The following is an 18,932-nucleotide window of genomic DNA, read 5'->3' on the forward strand; positions in this document are numbered from 1 at the left end:
AGCCCTATTGAAAACAGTGGAAAATCAACAAAGTTCGGGGCCAAATAACATGCAAAGAGACATTACTGGGTTTTTTTTCAAACAAAAAAATATTTAAATATTCACACCCAAACAAAATCACCTCCCAAAAAGTGATAGTTCCCAAGCCTGCATGTAGCCATTTTACAAGTGGCATCCTTCCACTTTCTAAGGCAGATAGGACCCATTTTTCGTCCGTAATTTTATCAAGCCTGCCAGATGGAAGCCCAAAAACCAGGGAGTTGAACCTTGGGTATATTTACACAATTCCACCGTTTTTAAAAGCCAAACGGTCTCCGTTTTCAAAAGAAGTTGTTGGGGTCACTTTTTATGCTAATGAGCTCGCATAGAAATTCTCACTTGAATTAGTTTAGTGCACCCCTATGGGGTATGGGCCAGTGCTTCCTGTAATCCACTTTCCAATATTGAATTTCCTAAAAATTCAGAAAAAGCACATTTTATTTCCTTAAATTTCGTCAGATATCTTAGCATTTTGTCTAATATTCCTGAGATTTTCCTTAAGGCCAAAAAAAAAAGTCTCCGGTTTCTGGTATGGAGCTTGCCCCAAAAGTGGTGCGGCGACGCGGCTTTTTTTTTTTTTTTTACCTGTTTTTTTTTTTTTTTTTGGCTTCAAATGTCGGCTGATGACTGCAAATGGTGCCCGACTAAACTTAGTGCAAATATATGGGAGTCCAGAGAGGCCACATAAATCTTGTTCTCGATCATAACCCCTTCTAAAAACACGTTAAAATTGTGCAGCAGCAGAATTCCAGTCAAACCAGTGAGTTTGGCGGTTTTGAAACATCATCTTGTATTGAAACAAAAACTTTTTCATTTTGCCGACGCGCATTGGCCTAAAAAAAGTTGAACTGAAATACACCATGGAAACAAGTATTATTACGTTGTCATTAGTAGTTAGTTTTAGAAGTCAGTTTGGGCCTAGGGTATCACGACACGGGCTCGAGAATGTGGCTTCGGCTACTTCTCTGTCGGCAATATCGTGGTGGACGCGGCCCGCCCTACACAAGCATGAAGGGATCACAGCATGCCTGGGGTCCGCCCGATCTTAGTCCGATGGTCCGAAAGTTCATAATCCGAACGTTCGATGGTCCAAACACACAGATTTCCTATACCTGGGGGTTCATTTATCTGAAAGTGAAATAAGGTTTGTTATTCCGAACAGTTGGTGCGATCTTCAGGTGGTTTCGGACTACGCAGCCTTCGGACTAACGGACCTTCGGACTATCGAGCGGTAACCGAAAGCAGAGCCGCAGTCAGTTCCGTAGGGGTCCCAAACATAGTCTAAGGTTGCTGAAGAACGCATTTTATTTATATTAAAGCAATTTCTTTTATTTTCTTACATTTCATGAACGCTCAAAATCTTCCTTGAATTTATGGAATTTCCTGAAAATTTCCTTAAATTTTTCATTCCCTCAGAAATTTCCTTAAGGTGTCTAAATTTTCTAAAATAGGGAAATTTCCATCGAAGTGGAAACACTGCTGGCTGAAACAATGTTGGACAGGTATGGAAGAATCGGTCCGCCATCTTGGGAAAACAAGGGCCTTCTTTAAAAAAAACAAAACCCAAAACATCCTTCTTATAAAAAACCCCCCATATTTGATACACTTCCACTCTTTATAATGTAAATTTTTTTGAGAATTGTTTTTGTTATATCCATTTTTTAAATTATGGTCCTGTGACCTTTGACCTCCTGCCTATATCAGCCTTTCTCGACTTGGAAACCAACTGGCTGTACTGATAGAATGCTGCATAACACCATCCCTCAAGCCTGGGGTTGAGGGCTGAAAAACATGCACAGATTCAGTGAAAACACTCATTAATACTAAACGGTATCTTTTATTAGTAGTAAATATAAACACAGTACCATTAATAGTTTGAAACACACAAAAAAATATCTTACTGCTTGAAGAGAACATAAGTGCATGATGAAATGGTGAAATAGAAAAAAATTGCTCCAAATAAATCAAGTTGCTCGATAGAATACTTCTACAAGCTTACCATGAGACTTGTTAAGATCCTTTCAGACGGTAGGATGAAAAGGGTTTAGACCATTATATTTTTTTACATTGTTATTTATACAAAATTTAACAGCAAATGTCTACCGTTAATCGATCCATTATCAAGTAGACAGTTGCTGTTGCCACGCTTTATATACAGAATGATTTTACATAACTAGGAAATGTTTAGGCAAAGCCACCAAATAATTCAGCAAGGGAATACAAAGACAAAATATTTAGAAATTTCAATTCAAAAGAAACGTCCAAAATGAACCATCGAAAGTGTGACTAGTGTCTCGGCAATAACATGTGCATAAAGCTTAATACAACACACTATCCTCAAATTCACAAGAACAGGAATTGATACCCTACAAACAAAATGGTGACACTAATACAGAACACCAGAGAAAAGCTTCTTACAGGAGGAGATATTTAACATACATGATTTTAATCAATATAAAGTTGTGCACACTTGATTTTCTTTTGTCGTGCGAAGTTTACAATTAATGAATCAAGTTGTGTACACAGTACACTCTAACAGGAAAGATGCTTCATACTCATTAAACATAAAGATCTTTGTCATGTAAACACAATGGTAATTGTCTTGATTACAATTTAGAGCTCCCCTTGAGCTTGATTGGTCAGTGCTTTTTGCTTTATATCCAAATCTCAAATATTACGAAAGTCTTGCACAAACAATGTCCCATCTGATGGGATGCAGAAAAATTATTACATAGAGAACTTTCTAACAAACTGAATTGTACTCTCGGAAAAAAAACACGTTATGCTTACTTAACATTTCAATGATTGAATGTGACAAAGCGCAATTATAAAAACAAAAAAATAATCTGGTAGAGGGAAATCATTAATATTAATCTCCAATGAGATGCATATAAACTTTACAGTGGCTTAACTTCTTCCAAAGAATTCAGTTCCAGGGCCCAATCTATCAAGCATCACAACACGAGAAAGTCATACTATGGTCCATGAACATGGACGATGTCACCCTTTACCACAAATTGCTTAATACTTACTTTCACTGGGAAATACAAACACTGCCTTTGACATTATAATGTTAATCACTTAAACATGTAAGATGACTGAATGTTTACATTTACAATGGAAACAGTCAATTTGCCCTGCAGCATCTGCCAGATATGACACATCACAATATCCGTGTAAATACCACCAAGTATTAGCAACTGGTCAGATCTGATTAATTCATACATATTCATGATCTGGGTATAGGTGGGGCAGGATCACCTCAGCCGGGGAAACATGTACTCATTTGCACACCAGTTTTCACTGTCTGTGATGAGCTACCATTCAACAACCCAGACTCAAGAACCATTTTAGTATAAAGAAAATAGGTCTGGCAACTAGACAAGACAATGTAAGATGCTCTCGGATTTTCGCGCTCACCTATATAAGAATGTGTAAAGACGAGAACAACATATATCCCTCCTCCAGTTTGCCAATTGAAGCCAATGTTACATGATGGGAACATGGTCTAGTACAAACACGGTAGTCTTAGTAGTGTTCTAATCCAAGTGTGACAAGTATACTGAAATGTATCACAGCGTAGTAGGAAGTTTGGTCCAAGTGCTTGGGTTAGGATCTCAGTGCTTGAATAAGAAGGCATGCTGAAAATGTTCACATATTTTCACAAGCACTTGGACTTACACCAAAATACAAGTCTGACCTCTCATATTCCTAGCACTTCCAGGTAATTGTTCAACACAGCTTTGGTGCCAAAACTTGTTTACCACTACATGGGAACCACTTTTTTTTTTCAGTATACTTGTGACTTGGAAAAAAAAAGGATCTGACTACATTAATGAGCAACTTACAGTCCACAAAGAGAGTAGATTTAGTTTAAAGATACAAAAAACTATATACAAACATTTACACAACTATTTTCTTAATCAGTCAGACCATCAATTCAAACGGAAATTTACAGAAGTGAACAAATTTGAAAAAATACCAATCTGACAATTAAACCCACGAGTACACTCCTGCAGAACTTCAAGCATGCCCTCGTCTTGACAAAACTTGTAAACTCTTTCGCTGCAGAAATAACTGCCTACACTTGAAATAAAACAATGCACGTTTATATTTCAAACCAGCGGGTGCCAGTTGATCTGATTGATATTGGTTTGTGCAAAGTTACAGGCTGCGCAAAAGAACCTCCACTGTGCTCCACATACATGACAGCATCATTCTGTCAATGTGGATATAGTATGAGTGCATGCGCTCGGTAATCATTCGCACTTCTAGACTGGTTTCTGCTGAGTGCTCTCTTCTCAGAAGTCTAGCATATTACAGTGGGTCTGGGAACCAGCCATTTTGCTGCACTCTTTGTAACGCTAAACATATGCATCCTGTGGAAGTATCATCCTTCAAATGTAAATGGTGAATGTAAACCAAATATCAAGCCAAAATGCAAGTGGTTTACGATTATAAACATCCCTTTTTAATTCACTCAGAGTGCCCACTGTAGTGAGGCTGTTCCCCTATTCAAAATTACCCAGTTTACTGGCAATGCCAGTGTCTGCTGGCAAACTATACATGTGACACTGAAATGCCTTTAGATATTTTATTTCACTTTCTTGATGATTACAAGTACTTTCAAAGATATTAATTCTGCTCAGTATTTATTCACTGCGCAAATGACCAGCACCGTACAATCCACTATCTCTGTTGGCCTGACAGCAACCTCAACCCTTTGACAACATCCTCAGTGCTTACGAGTCAGACAAAACACTTGATATTTTTACACCAAACATTAACTCTTGATATCACAATCCTGTCACAAGTCACAAGTCGCCAAGTTCAGTCCAACTTCCTCTTTAAAGAATCAAGCCATGTACATAAACATCAACTGACAAGTTGTAGGACTTAAGGCCGGTTCATACTTCATGCGAAAGCGAATCGAATTTGACGTCATGAAACATTCGCTGCAAAATTCACCCGAGTTGAAATATGTTCTTGCCATGACGTCACAAATTCGCGTTCGCTTTCGCACAGAGTATGAACCAGGCTTTAGACATACTTTATGATTGTAGTCAGGTGTCAGTGAGGGCCATCCATTATAGAGCTAGGTCCACTTTGTAGCCTGTCAGGTGACATAAGAATACAATCTTTGAAATCAGCATCAGGTGAAGATGCTGCCAAGAGACCCCATAGGGGATATACCTTCTGGTAGAACAACTCTAATAAATGATGGATACATACCATAAGGGAAGGTATTTGATCGATGGAACTGAATATACAGATGCAGTCTGACTATTCGAAAAATTCTAAGAACAAAGGACAAGTGACCTGTGACCTCAAAGATTAAATGTAAGAGGGAGTATAGACTTCCACTCAAGCAATATTAATGACTGGCCTGTCCAAAAGATGACCTTGGATGACCTTTGACCTTGGTGACCTTTGACTCTATGAAGCCTCCAGTCCAGGGGACTGGTTTGAATGGGACAGGGATTTCTTCAGATTGTTGGAAGGCCGAATTGGTGTGTTGTAGCTAGTGGCGAATGGGAACCGCTGATGATAACGATCTAATCTGAGGTACTTCACTGTTACAAGTTTACCTGAAAAACAGAAATGGATCAGATATTAAGGGGATAATAGTGTGATGGAGCAGTTATAAATGTGTGGTTTATAACCGGTTAGGGGACTGGCTGCTGATAATGGCCCGAGCCGAAGACGAGGGCTATTATCGACAACCAGGCCCCTAACCTGTTTGAAACATTATGTTTATACCTGTTTCCTTCACACTATTATCCCCATTCATAAAAACTGTTGTGGTTTAAACCATAAAGTCAAAAAAATTGGCGAACTTTTCACGTGTTTTGTTCTTTCATTTTTATCCCATGTCTGAGACTTTTCTGTGGTGCGCGTGTGGACACCTCTCCTTACATGGAGATCAAATCAGTGGCTCTTGAGCATGCTCGCGCTCTCAAGCCAGTGTAGTGTGTAGTGGCGGGGAGCGCGGGTGCTTGCGGCCGGTTTTAAATATCGCTGACTTGGATTTTTTCCGTGGTTTAAAACCACCCATGTGACGGGCTCTCGACCAGTAGGAATGGGCAAACTGTAACAGGTATGTATGAATGAATTATAAAGAAAACATATAATTACATGTACTCACTTGAGGCTGAATAGCCAAAGACTTGCAACAATATGATAGCTCACGTAAAGAAATAGAAAACGTACTGAGATCCAGCTTGACAAATGAACAGGAAAATATGTTGGGGAAATATACATTTTGCAACTTAAGGGCTGAAATAATAAAAAGACTTGAGTACTTTTAAGGATGATACTGAAAAAAAAACACCAAAGTGAACGAACTTACAAACAGTAATGCACAAAATGTTGAGAAATCTACTTACCATCAAACCAACTTCCTTGTAATGCTCTGTATGCACAGCCTGCACTTTCTGGTGTGGCACATTTAACATATACACATCCCTTTGAATAAATGGAGAAAAACACATTATCATGTTGTACATCCTGGGAACAGTTCAATATATTTCAATATAAAAACTTAACCTAAACTTTAACATACATACAGTGATACAGGGATACGGTCAAACAGGGATACAGAATTTTGAACTGTGTCCCCCAAAACTTTGTTTAGGCGACCCAAAAAAGCAAGGACCTCACTGAAATGAAGTATATTAGGTTCTGTATCTGTATGGCTACGTTGCAGAAACCTATTCAGGCATTAGCGCAACGGAGTACTGAGGTACTCAAGGCACTGGGAGTTATGTCTAGTGTTAGATGAATGAAGTACATGAGAGATATGAGACCCATTTATGTGGCACCAGGGTTTACAAGGTGCTGCGGCCACTGCCAGAAACAGCGGGGCTCTTAGCGACAAGAGTTACTGGGTTCTTTAATGTGCATTACACAACACACGGGATCTACGGCTATACGTCCCATCCGAAGGACGAAGCAATAGTGGTAAATTGCCTTGCTCAAAAGCACAAGCACCATGTTCCCACGGTCAGGATTCGAACCCGTGTACCACAGCACACGAGTCGAACACCGTAACCATTGGACCACAGCACCCCTGTGGTTGGAAGGCCTGATGTTTCCATTCTAGCCTAATCTTTCTCAAATGCCTTTTTAGAAAGATACGAGAAAGTTTCCACTGGGATTGAAATGTCACGACCTCTACCTATTGTGATTTGTGCATCTCAGATCAATTCAGTAGGTATTTGCAGCAGATTTTGAATGCACGTCACAAATTGTCTAATGATAATTTGTAATGTGACCACCCTCATTGCGTGAGTGAGAGCAAAGCTTGAGACAGATTGAAAGCACTCCCTTGTGTACTACTTGCAACCGTCCTCAATGTACTATACTATACAACATACTTTTTGAATAAGAAGTCCAGGATAGCATTTACGCCGTAGTAAACAATACCACAGATGTGGCAATACCAACCGGACAGAGTCAATTTGGAAGCATTCCTGTCTGCTTCACTGTGCCTCTTGACTGAGTGTCTTGTTGCTTTATAACCTTATTAAAATTGTTTGCATGCCATTTATCTTGATTTTTATTTAACCCAGCTGCCAAAAACAAACCAACCTACCTCTCTTGAAGTTCTGTCCACAGCAACGTGAACAATGCCCCCATTGTCACCACATCGTTCCAGTATGGCATCTTCTATTGCCACATGCCAATCGCCATCTGATTCCCTGAACAAACAAAAACACAACAAAATGAACAACACATTAATGACCATCATTTCCATAATGTACAGCTTTCATCTAAGAGGGATTGATCCTGGCTGGATAACATTAACTCCTGTTAATATGAGGCTCTCCAGACTGAAAAATGTCCTTATAATTCTAATCTAGAACTATTCATAAGATGCATTGGGGTGATTTGCGTTGGGGTGATATTGGAAGTATGTGGAACCTTGTCTTATGCGGTTGGTCATTTTTCCCAAATCACTGTCACCAATCATGGATCGTCTGTGCGAAATAATGTATATGTACATGTTGTATGTACATGTTAAGTGGGTGTTTTCTTGAAAAGGTAAAGTGTGTATTGCTTTTTAAAAGATTTGTCATATCGTATTAAAGGGAATGTACATCATTGGCTTTTACCAAGAAAAACAAAAACGTTCAAGTAGTCTGGTTCCCTGACTCTACTAAAGATGAAATTGATAAATTTATAGATGCCGGAAAATTGTAAGGTAAGGGAACCAGTCTAGCTGGCCTGCACCCGTTCATGAACATGTAACCAACAGCAAACAAAATTTGGACTGAAAAATGGTAAATTTGGAGCAGTAGTTGAGAAATAGTTAGGTTTTTCCAGCGGTGGTCGGCCGACCACCGCTGGAAATTAATTTAAAAAAAAAAACACTTTCCTTGAAAATGACTTCACACCAGGTGCCACAATTTTACAGGATGCTTTAGAATGTCATTTACCAACATCCTAGTAAGGTATTTCATAAACATTTGGTAGTTTTGTTTTTCGATGTTTGCAAATGTTGTGTATAACCTTTAAAGTGAGATGTATAATTAATAAAATACATACAATAATGTAGTAATGAAATTTGTTATGAAATAAAGAAAAAATCATTTGAATTGGGATGGATAAAATAAAAGAAAAACTGTTTTAGCGGGAAGTCTTAGAGATTTATTTTGGCCATTGACTAGATGAGATTTAGTTCATTTCATTTACAAGAGTTAGTGAGACAAAAAGTATAACTGTATGCTCATGATCTCATCCTAACCAAGCTCATAATAATGAGAATCAACTGTATAGGCTATTGTGTACTGTCTTTGGGCTTAAATTCTTTTTATGAGCAAAATTGTAACCCCCCCCCCCACCACAACAACAATCAAAAGGAGTGTCAGCTTCTTGTGGTATAGTTCTAATAAACCTTGGACTTCCCCCCCCCCCCCCTACAAGCCAGGACATGAAATGTTTGATATCATTTCAGGTACATGTATCTGTTCTAGTTGCCAGTGCCAAGGCTGGTATACATCATTTAATGTAGGTATACAGGCAAGATGTCTTTCATTTGCACACTTGTTTCTACCAGTTGCTATGTGACATGTGATACCATTCAGTTTTCTAGACTCATGAACTTCAAAGAGATAGGGCAATGTATTACATTTCTGGATTACAATGCTGGATGTCTGTACTTGACATGAGCATTAGTATAACTGAGGCCACAAAATTAATAAAGAACCTGATGATCTTGTATTATGAAACATGATTATAAAAATTGCCATGGTTTGACTCAATAAATCAGTCCAAGAAGATCTACACACAGACAAATTTATTTATTTGGCTAAATACTGTCATCGTTTTTGGACACAGCCTGTACCAGTTGTTATTTTCTTGGCTATAAACATGTATGGGTGTATTATTTCACAACAATTCAGAACAATGAAAAAAAAACCACTCACATTTCGGTGCAAAGAAGCTATAGATATTCTTTTTATGAGAAAGTATCTACAAATCCCATCCGTATGCATGTATGTGTGTTTATGAGTTATTCCCGAGTCGATAGCGAAGGGGCCGACAAGGCTTAATTTGCATGGATTGTTGGGTATGGGCTACGTGCGCCAACGAAAGAGGGCGCCCTTTTACCTAGCAATGACGTCCCATGGGCGGGACATTTAAATGGTTGACGTGCACCGTTCCTTGTGTGTGACGCACGTACACCAGGGGATTTGTACTATTTACACGCAGTGGTACGGCTGCCCATTTCGGCAAAATTGCAGTCAGGCAAGATGGTGTCGGTCGGTCACCCCCCAACTGTACTTTCTTTGCCGGTGAGGGGGTACTTGTGAACGGAGCGGATAGTGCTTTACTCTTGCAATAATATCACAGCATGCTTTAATCACGTGATTAATTTACTCAATACTTTAGTGCGGGAAATTACAACTCGAGTCTGTCTTCATCAGCAGGTCATCAGAATGCCGCTGTCAACACAGTATTTGATGGAAGGCAGCCAGGCATAAGATTTGTAAGTTACAAATTGGAGTGTGTGTATAATTTAAGAATATATTGTACCTGTATAAAACAATTGTTCATTTTCGGGTGTCTGGTGCCTATATTAAATATTCTCTGAACCTATATGAATGTATTAGCAGTCTTGTGTACTTATTGTCAGAGCATTTAAACTTCCTTATGTTCTGTAAGCGTCTTTAAGGTGTGTAATTCGTCTAATGTTATTCATTCCATATGCTTAATATTTACAATCATTTCAGTTTCACCTGCTCTGCACAAGCTGATTAATAAATGAAGGGGAAGGCATCCTCGTATGACCTCGCATTTGTTTTGGTGTTGTGCATACCTACAATGACATACTTCGATATTAAATGTCTGTACAAAATATTATACTTTTCATACATTGGAAAAAAAGTGAGATTACAAAAGTACTAAATTAACTCTAACCGCCCTAAATCCTTCAAAATCCTCTTTGCCAAAGTGGAAGAATTTGGAGGATTGAGGTTATATGGCAAAAGTGCATTACTGAATTCGTAGGATGCACTTTGTCAAGGTCTTGGGCCGGACCTTGTGTTGTTTTTGCTCAGCCGTGCATAAATATAGGCCTGGACAATGCTTGAAATCCTCCGTACTGCTTTGGGCTGTCCCTGGTCAAGCCTCAACATATTAACAGTCACTGCTGCAGGATTTTGCAGGATTCAGGCAGTGGTCACCCCTCCATGGACCATATTCAAGAAATAATGAAGGGATTGGCAGGATTGAGGCTATATACTATTTTTCCATGAGGCCAATTCGGGTGATTCACAATGCAGTGCGCCACAAAGAGTTTGCCACAGAGAGTTCATTTATCCCAGTGCATTGTGGGAGAAGGTCGACAAATTCGCAGCGCGGGACATTTGAAATTGATAGTTTTTCCGGTCAGTAATTTCGTAAGCATATGATTCAAGTATCTGTTTGCCCTTTTGTTTTTTTATCAATATGGTGTTTTTTGTCAGGTGGCAGAATGCTAATGCCCCAATCTATAACAAATTAGCTCAAGTTGTCTACTGACACTCATTCAAATTGTTCATGTTTTGTCGACCGTAAACTTGAAAAATAGACTTTCCATGGCAAACTCTTGGTGGCGCACTGCATTGTGAATCGCCCGAATTGAAAGATTTTGCAGGATTGAGGCTAAATCCTAGCAAAAAAAGGCCTAGGGAGTTAGGGTTAAACAAAAATATTACTCTCCGTGTTTCACAGTTTGGTCTGGGTCTGGGGATTTTAAGGTCTGGGTCTGGGAGGGGTAGGTCTTGGTCTTGAAAGTTAAAAGTCATACATGATTCACAAATCGTGTTATTTTGGGGCTCACAGACGGGATAAAATTGTCCTAACTGCATCAAAGCATCTCTTTCATCAGAGTAACAGTGATATAGAAATGACTCACAGTGTAGGATCAAACATGTTCCTGATCTTGAGGCATGGTGTTGGGGTGAACCGGGGCACCTTGATGGCTGTATCCAGGTTGTCAAAGGCTGTGACAAACAAAAGGATTATAGGAAAGACAGAGGAAGTCAGTAGGATTCAGATGGGTTGAGTAGTGAGGTACAGATCACAACACACTTAACTTGATATACAATGAGTTAAGTCAACATAAAGTATTTAGAAGTAAACATTAACCCTAACCACCCCAACTTCATCAAAATCCATCCCCTATTTTGGTGGATTTGGGGGGACTTGGTCCAGAAGGCCTGGCGTGACTAAATATTGATGGACTATGATGGACTTGGGCCTAATGCAGGCCTCGATCTTTACCACGGCCACCGCGGCCAATGGCCGCATGCCCTTCCAACTTGGCCGCAATGGCCCTTCAAAAAATACACATGTCGCGGCCAACTTGGCCAGCGTGCCCTTTTGTCATGTTTGTATTTTACCTCAGCATGTCCCGTCATGACAATCATACATCACGGATATTGTGTAGAGGATCTGTGCATACAAACACCATTCAACATACGTCTAGTCGCGGCAAAAATAATACACGTCTTTGGGTTATGTTGTTGTGTTCGTACGTACACACGCGGGTCATCTCATACACCGTACCCCGGCGTGCAGCCCTTCCCGATTTACCGGCTACGGCCCAACGTACGGCGCGGTACATCCCATCCCACTGTACGATGTACATTATGCACAAATGCCAACGCAACAACCGCTAACCGGAGCGTAATTATCATAATACACTAATATATTCAACTACCAGGAAAACCTGATTGATGGATTTTGACAGACTTGGTCCAATTCCTAGTAAAAGATGCTAGGGAGTTAGGGTAAAAGTAAAATATACCATCTCCAAATCAACATACATGTCCAAATCAACATACAGGTGAATGTATAATTTAAGCATGCAATAGTATTAAGTAACAAACAAATACGTGTACATCCTCCCGATAAAGTACAGTCCTGGATCCCTGCTGTACATTGCACATTGTGACCAGCCCATGTACATGTAGGCTGGTCCTGAAAAGTTGACTTGACCATTGTCAACTAGTGCATATGTTTGATCAAGGCTAGTCAAACTGCAGTTAGCCATGTTTGGCCAAATTTGCTACTGGACGACTTAAGAATCAACTTCCCGATTTCTAGCCAATCAATTTGTGGTATGGCGAATGCAAAAAGTTGTGTTATACAAGGAAGTTATTCAAGAATTTCCTGGTTTTTAATGTTAACTTAAACACTAAAACACAATACACACAAATGGAAGCATGTAATTAGGCATTCCGTGCTTGTGAATTATCCAGTGAGCATAATGGTACAGCAGTTCTCTGTGTTTTCAATACCCACATTTTCCAACTAGTCTGAATATGCAGCTCTGTTAATTTGAAAGACTTGGCATGGGAAACTAACTCACAGATCTACAGGGTCTGACCGTATGACTTCAAAGTGACCCTCCGGTTTCCGCATGATAGGCCTCCGTTGCAGTAGGTTAGCAACCATGTCGTGCATTGTAAACTAGACAGTAGGGTTTATTTTCACGTAAAATAACCACAGACATACGGTTGTCATTATAGTGCGGACCCAGCACTAGGTGTTGGCTCCACATATTTCTCAGTCTTTGCCATCCATCACAGCTTGGAAGGCTTGCCTACTACCCACTTCGCTTCGTGCTATAGGATCTTTGCCTACTACAATAGTGACGCTGACTTTCCGGTAAGCGGATGCAGGCCGAATAACCTGGGTCAGTGAGAGAGCCCAATTCCAATGAATAGTTGATGCGTACAGCATGTTGAACATCCAATACCCATACAGTAGACACAATACAAGACTCAATACATCTGGCCCCAATAATCTAATTAGACAATGTCCGGTAGCTTCAGGTGGACTGACAGCTCATAGCCTACATGCAAGCAGTTACTTTCTTTAAAACCTCCATTCATAAACTTTGGCTTGATACACCTGTGCCAGGTCTTAAACCACTACCCTATATCTGCTACAAGCCAGAGTATGTATATTCACAACAGGTGGACCATAGAAGGTGAATCAATACAAAGCTTCCCTTAAGCCTGGCTTTAATCAGAAGGATGCTAACTCAATCAGGAAATCCCTGTCCACTTCACCTCAGGTAGACTACTGGTAATACACCAGACAGCTTGGGAAGGGAGTCTACTCAGTGACTATTGTATAGCTTGTTGGAGGTCAGTGTTCATACAATGAGACTATGTATCCGTCAGCAGTACCTACACATACATCATACATGTAGGTGGATGCTGGCTATTTATAAAACCACACACTGCTGACAGGAGCACACTCCTGAATCTTTGTGAGGCAAGATTATAGGTTAAGATCATTACATAGGTACCAACTAATCTATTGCGAAGAAAATCACTAACAGATAGCATCCCAGGGCATGACGATTAACATTCATTTTTTAAATCAGCCCCTCTGTGCCGTATATCTATCGTATCTATCATAATGAATATGATATACAAAAAAAAATCCGATCATAAGTTGGTTTTGATTTCATCTATGTATAAATTCATCCATACTCTTGTCTAACCTCCTTGACAATAAGCTGTAACAGCAACAACCCATTTATGTCTGGCAATATGTCTTGTAAGTGGGTGTGTGAGGAAGGACACACAGACAAAACAAGACAAACCTGCATCTTGACACAGCCAAGCCGCAAGATTCTTGGGGAGTCTCGTCCTGAATTAAAATCACCACTTTCCTTCATACCCACCCAAAGTGAGAATGACCTCTGAACTGTTTGACTTACCCGTTCCTTGCCATACTTTCACTCTGTTAGGGTTCAACTCCTGTGCAACAAAATGAAATTGGAAAAAAATGAATATATGCAACTATACCTATATGTTGAGATATTTGGAATCAGGGAGATGTAAATATTTCATATTTGGCTTGGCCTGTACCCACATAATTGTTACCACTATACTCAGTGCTGTCTGAGAGCTTGTGAGATATGAATTCACAAGCTTACTCAGGATGGACTTGAATCCACATTCTCAAGCTTGCTAGTGCAGACATAATACTGATTGTCAATCTTCATACATGCAGCGCACGATTTTCATAGTATGGGATTTTCATTGTACAGCTATCAGTCCATTAGTATGTTGCAAGTTTTCTACATTCTACAGTTCAACTTTGGAATAGACTTCTAAGCATTTAATGCCGCACAAATACCTATCTCCACCAGTAATCCATCCTCTTTTGAAAATTACAATTCCACTAGAAGCAGTGAACCATATGATCGGCACAACAGACATTATAATGAACATTGTCTGACAATGCCATTGCTTACAATTGTGTTTGATTAAAAAACAAATTATACAAGTATTTTGCATTACCATGGCATTTGCCATGAAGCACCAGCATCCCACTGAATTCACGAGTGAAAATGCACTTAATGACTTAATTCTTTGCACTACCACAGTGATGGAATAACATACCAATTTCAAGCCTACTTTGTGTAAGACACAAGCCGTGAGTTGACTCACCAATTCTGTCATGGGTGTGAACGATGAGATGACTGGTGAGGGTAACATCCATCTCCAGACAGGGAACTCCTCACCAGATACTTGCTGTGTCTCCACACGCACTCTAGACTCATTGGTGTTGATGAAATGCACAGCACGCTCCCACAAATGTTGCCTCTCCTTTCTGTTTCACGTCAAAGACAAAATTAAGTGCATTCTTCATGTAAATTAATAACCTCTGCTTTTCGTATCTGTAACCAAAACTTAATAATTGATTACTTTTACTGTGTCACCAGAAATACATTTTTCACCTTGCAAATAAGCCCGGTCCAACCACTGCAAGTAGTACATTGTCAATCCAAAGCTCTTGACACCTTTCAATATGAAGCTATAATGTATGCATGGTCTCCCGTCTTTAACAAATTGTATTTTCTGACAAATTGCAATAAACTGGCTTTGTGAAAGTAAAAAAAGCACTACATTGGATCTTGCATATGTCTATGAGCTCGGCACATAATTTTCACTTATCAACAGAAAATACAATAAATGGGCATACTTCAGCTTTGTTTTTTTGTTACACAACCACCTTGCAGGTTTATGCAGCAGGTTAATGCACACACACTGCATGCCATTCACATGGTGAACCTGTACGTACAGTCAATGACCGCAATTAAAGTAGGCCATTTAGCAGTGTTGAAGCACTCCAAGTACAGGATTCAGACTCAAGTCTGTCTCTAGCCCCAGTTTGCAGTTTGTGTGCATGGTGCTTTTGAACAATTAATTCTTTTTTTATTTCATTTGTTTAAAGAAAATACTTTGTGACTCGGACTTGAATCAAATAACTTGTGATTGCGTTTGGACATCAACCAAATGAATTAAGAGTTGGACTTGGAATGGACTCAAGTTACATGTACTTGACTACAACACTACCACTTGGCACCCTCTACAGCTACTGCACAGTGAACACTCCTTATGTTTCTCATTAAAGCAAGGAACATTTCAAATAATAATAATATAATAATGGAGAAATTTATAAAGCGCAGACAATCATACAAAAATCCACCTCAAGGTGCTTAAACAAAGAGAAAACATACACAATGTATTATTTAAGTTAAAAAAAAAGAAGAAAAAGTTGCAGACCTTTGTATACAAATGCCTTCTTAATGTGTCCACCACTGTAAACTGTGTACTGAATGTTGCAGGCCTTTTGTACATGTACAGTCAATCATGATTGAACTCATACCTAAGTCTGACTTGTGTCCTTTTGGGGGTAAATCAGAGACTCTATGACTTGAACATTGGATGGAATTGTTACAAGTAAAAGAAATAATAATAATTTGTTTCATACTTGGCAGCACTGACTCATGGCTTGGCTCATACTCATAATGTGTGCTTAACTTGCAACTTGGATTCAGACCCAACTGTAATAGGGACACAGACTCTAAATCAAACCTCAAATTTTTGAGAATTCAAATGCAAGTTTAGCTGTCTAATGCATATGAGATTTTGAAACTTACAATTTTGAAACTAAATTTCAAAATTCATGTTTATGTAATAATGCATATAACGTTTAACTTCAATTTGGGTTAAGAATTTTGGAAAACATTTGAAATTACGCTGCTTACTATTCATTTCATTCCATTGGATTCTTTGGCCCATCATTCTGAATGCTTTTACTATTAATTTTTTATTTCAATAGTTCCAAGTATTTAACTCAATCATAAATCGTAAAAGTTAACAAGAACTGTGCACCCTCCACATGTCTTATCTCATTTCCTTTGCCCGTTGAAATGTGGAAACGAATTAAACTAATTTGTTTTTAGATTTCTGGCGTCAACATGTAATTGGTTTTTAGACAAAGTATTAGATGACACATAGGCCAGACTTCCTCTAGGGACCTCTTCAAAGTAAGAACCTTCCTCGAAATATTTATCTCAGAAGGAGCGTTAAGATAAAGGCAGTACTAACAGCCAAACATTTGGCTTGTTGGTTTTGAGCCCTTTCCTCCACTTTCCTAACCCAATCATGTACATGCTGGCAGTTCATCAATCACCCATGAACACCCAACTCCTTATCTTCAATACCCTACCTCCTCCCCACAGACACACACCATGGTTTCAAGCCACAGGGATTGGCAGGGTTTTGCCTGTATTTGATTGGACATCCTCTTTCATTTGTCTTTACTACATACATTGTATAACATTTGTGACCCATTTTAGAAGTCCTGTTGTTTGATTTACTACAAACATGGATGACCTGTTTACAATGCCTGAATTAAACCTTACTTTCAATATTTGGATATTTCTCATTGATGTGCATGTTCACACATATATTGTACTTGTCCTGTAGTTGTGCAAACTATTAACCAGATGTGCGATAATACAACTGCTTCCTATTACCAGTACATGTACTCGTAGTGGTGGGATTTAAATTCAGCTTTTGGGTTTGAATTCCACTATTTGGTTTCCATAAATGGAAACCTGATATTCAAAACCGGTCTTCAAAAATTTAAACCTCCTTTTTTCAAACATTTCTGCATGAATGCTACATGTGCTTTCACCACTGTGAAGAGAACTAGCTGATAATGTTCATAACACAAAGGAAGTTTCCTTACAAATATAGCGATTGTAAGTACTAAGCAAATGAACAAATATGGACAGCAAGAACTTACACCATGAAACACGTTAACATACTTTTAACATACTTTTAACCTGACGATAAAAAGTGTAGGGTCAGGCTATAAAAGGAGGGTCGGTTGGCAAAACTGATTTTTTTTTTCTGCTTTATTAGAGGACCAAAGACACTGTGGGACAGTCTTAAGTCCCTACAACTTCAAATTTTCCTGAATAGAAAACTTCCCCACACTGTAGTCTCTGCTGAAATACACACACCCACACACGTTTGTTTTACATACAGTACCTAGTGTGGACATTCCTTTGTTTTCGTGTAGTTAAGAAAAACCAGTGAAAAAAAATCATTTTTCTCAAACTGTGAAAACTCATTCAACCCATTTCCCCCCCCCCCCTATGATTCCCTTTTGTGTTTCTCTTCATTTTGCCACCAATAAACCTAACCCAAAATGCCTCTTAATCTGTTTTCCCGAGAGGGGGAAACATTGTGTGGACGTGGGCAAGTCCACACAATGTGGCTACTACCTGGTTTATGTGGCCATCTTTTGTTCGGAAGTCCACACAGTGAATGTAATGCTTGTACACAATCTTGTTTCGTAGTTGTGGGGACCACACACTTAGAGCAATATTTATTATGGGGACCGCAGACTCTATGGGGACAGCAGAAAGTCCCCATAACTCGGTCCTAATGCCGACCAGGGCAGCAAAACAAATGTCAAGTGCACACAAATGACTTAATCTTATGACCAGGCAATGTAAATGTATCCACCAATAATACCACCCGATTTGGTACCTCAAATGCATTACTTATATGAAACATTTTATCAACGTTTTCTGTAATCTTTGGAAACTTTCTCTTCACTCAGTTCCACTATTAAAACAAAATCCCTTCTTGCAAGAAAGCAACGACAACATACAATGTATGATAGAAGCATTCAACAGTTTGAGACTTTGTTTAGACAAGGCTCAGTCATGTACGCTTGCACTGAATCCACCTGTCATGATCAATTTCTCTGGTGCCTATTGCAGCTCCCTCTCCAAGATTGCCAGGCTGGCTTCCCTTTTTACCCCACTCTATACTAAAACTGATCAGGTGGCAGAGAAGGGAAATAGGCACAAGATAGAGAACATGCCGTAGGACTTGATGAAAGGCAAAGGAGCGGATACTTACAGTGATTAGTCTTCTAGGCTTACAACACAGGAAACTGATGGTTTATCCATGACATTAAAGTTTAGCAAAGGCAAAGAGTAGGACCCTTTTGAGTACATGTGCATGTACCTGTTGTCTGTAAACCATCTGTTGCGACAGTTGTTTTTACATGAG

At 39.3% G+C, this 18,932-nt stretch overlaps 1 protein-coding gene across 1 annotated transcript in view; it reads right to left on the reverse strand.

The window, feature by feature from the left end:
* Positions 1–1,852: 1,852 nt before the first annotated feature.
* Positions 1,853–18,932, reverse strand: part of LOC119731523 (inner nuclear membrane protein Man1-like) — a 40,841-nt gene continuing 23,761 nt past the window's right edge. The window contains exons 9-14 of the mRNA XM_038204696.1: positions 15,000–15,162; positions 14,264–14,303; positions 11,441–11,528; positions 7,634–7,739; positions 6,426–6,504; positions 1,853–5,627 (exon numbers count right to left, since the gene is read on the reverse strand). Of these exons, the coding sequence (XP_038060624.1) occupies positions 5,476–5,627; positions 6,426–6,504; positions 7,634–7,739; positions 11,441–11,528; positions 14,264–14,303; positions 15,000–15,162 (628 nt within the window). The 3' untranslated portion in view covers positions 1,853–5,475. The remainder of the gene's footprint in view (positions 5,628–6,425; positions 6,505–7,633; positions 7,740–11,440; positions 11,529–14,263; positions 14,304–14,999; positions 15,163–18,932) is intronic.

The sequence above is a fragment of the Patiria miniata genome, unplaced genomic scaffold, assembly GCF_015706575.1.
Source record: "Patiria miniata isolate m_02_andy unplaced genomic scaffold, ASM1570657v1 HiC_scaffold_24, whole genome shotgun sequence".
In the NCBI taxonomy this organism is placed as follows: Eukaryota; Metazoa; Echinodermata; class Asteroidea; order Valvatida; family Asterinidae; genus Patiria; species Patiria miniata.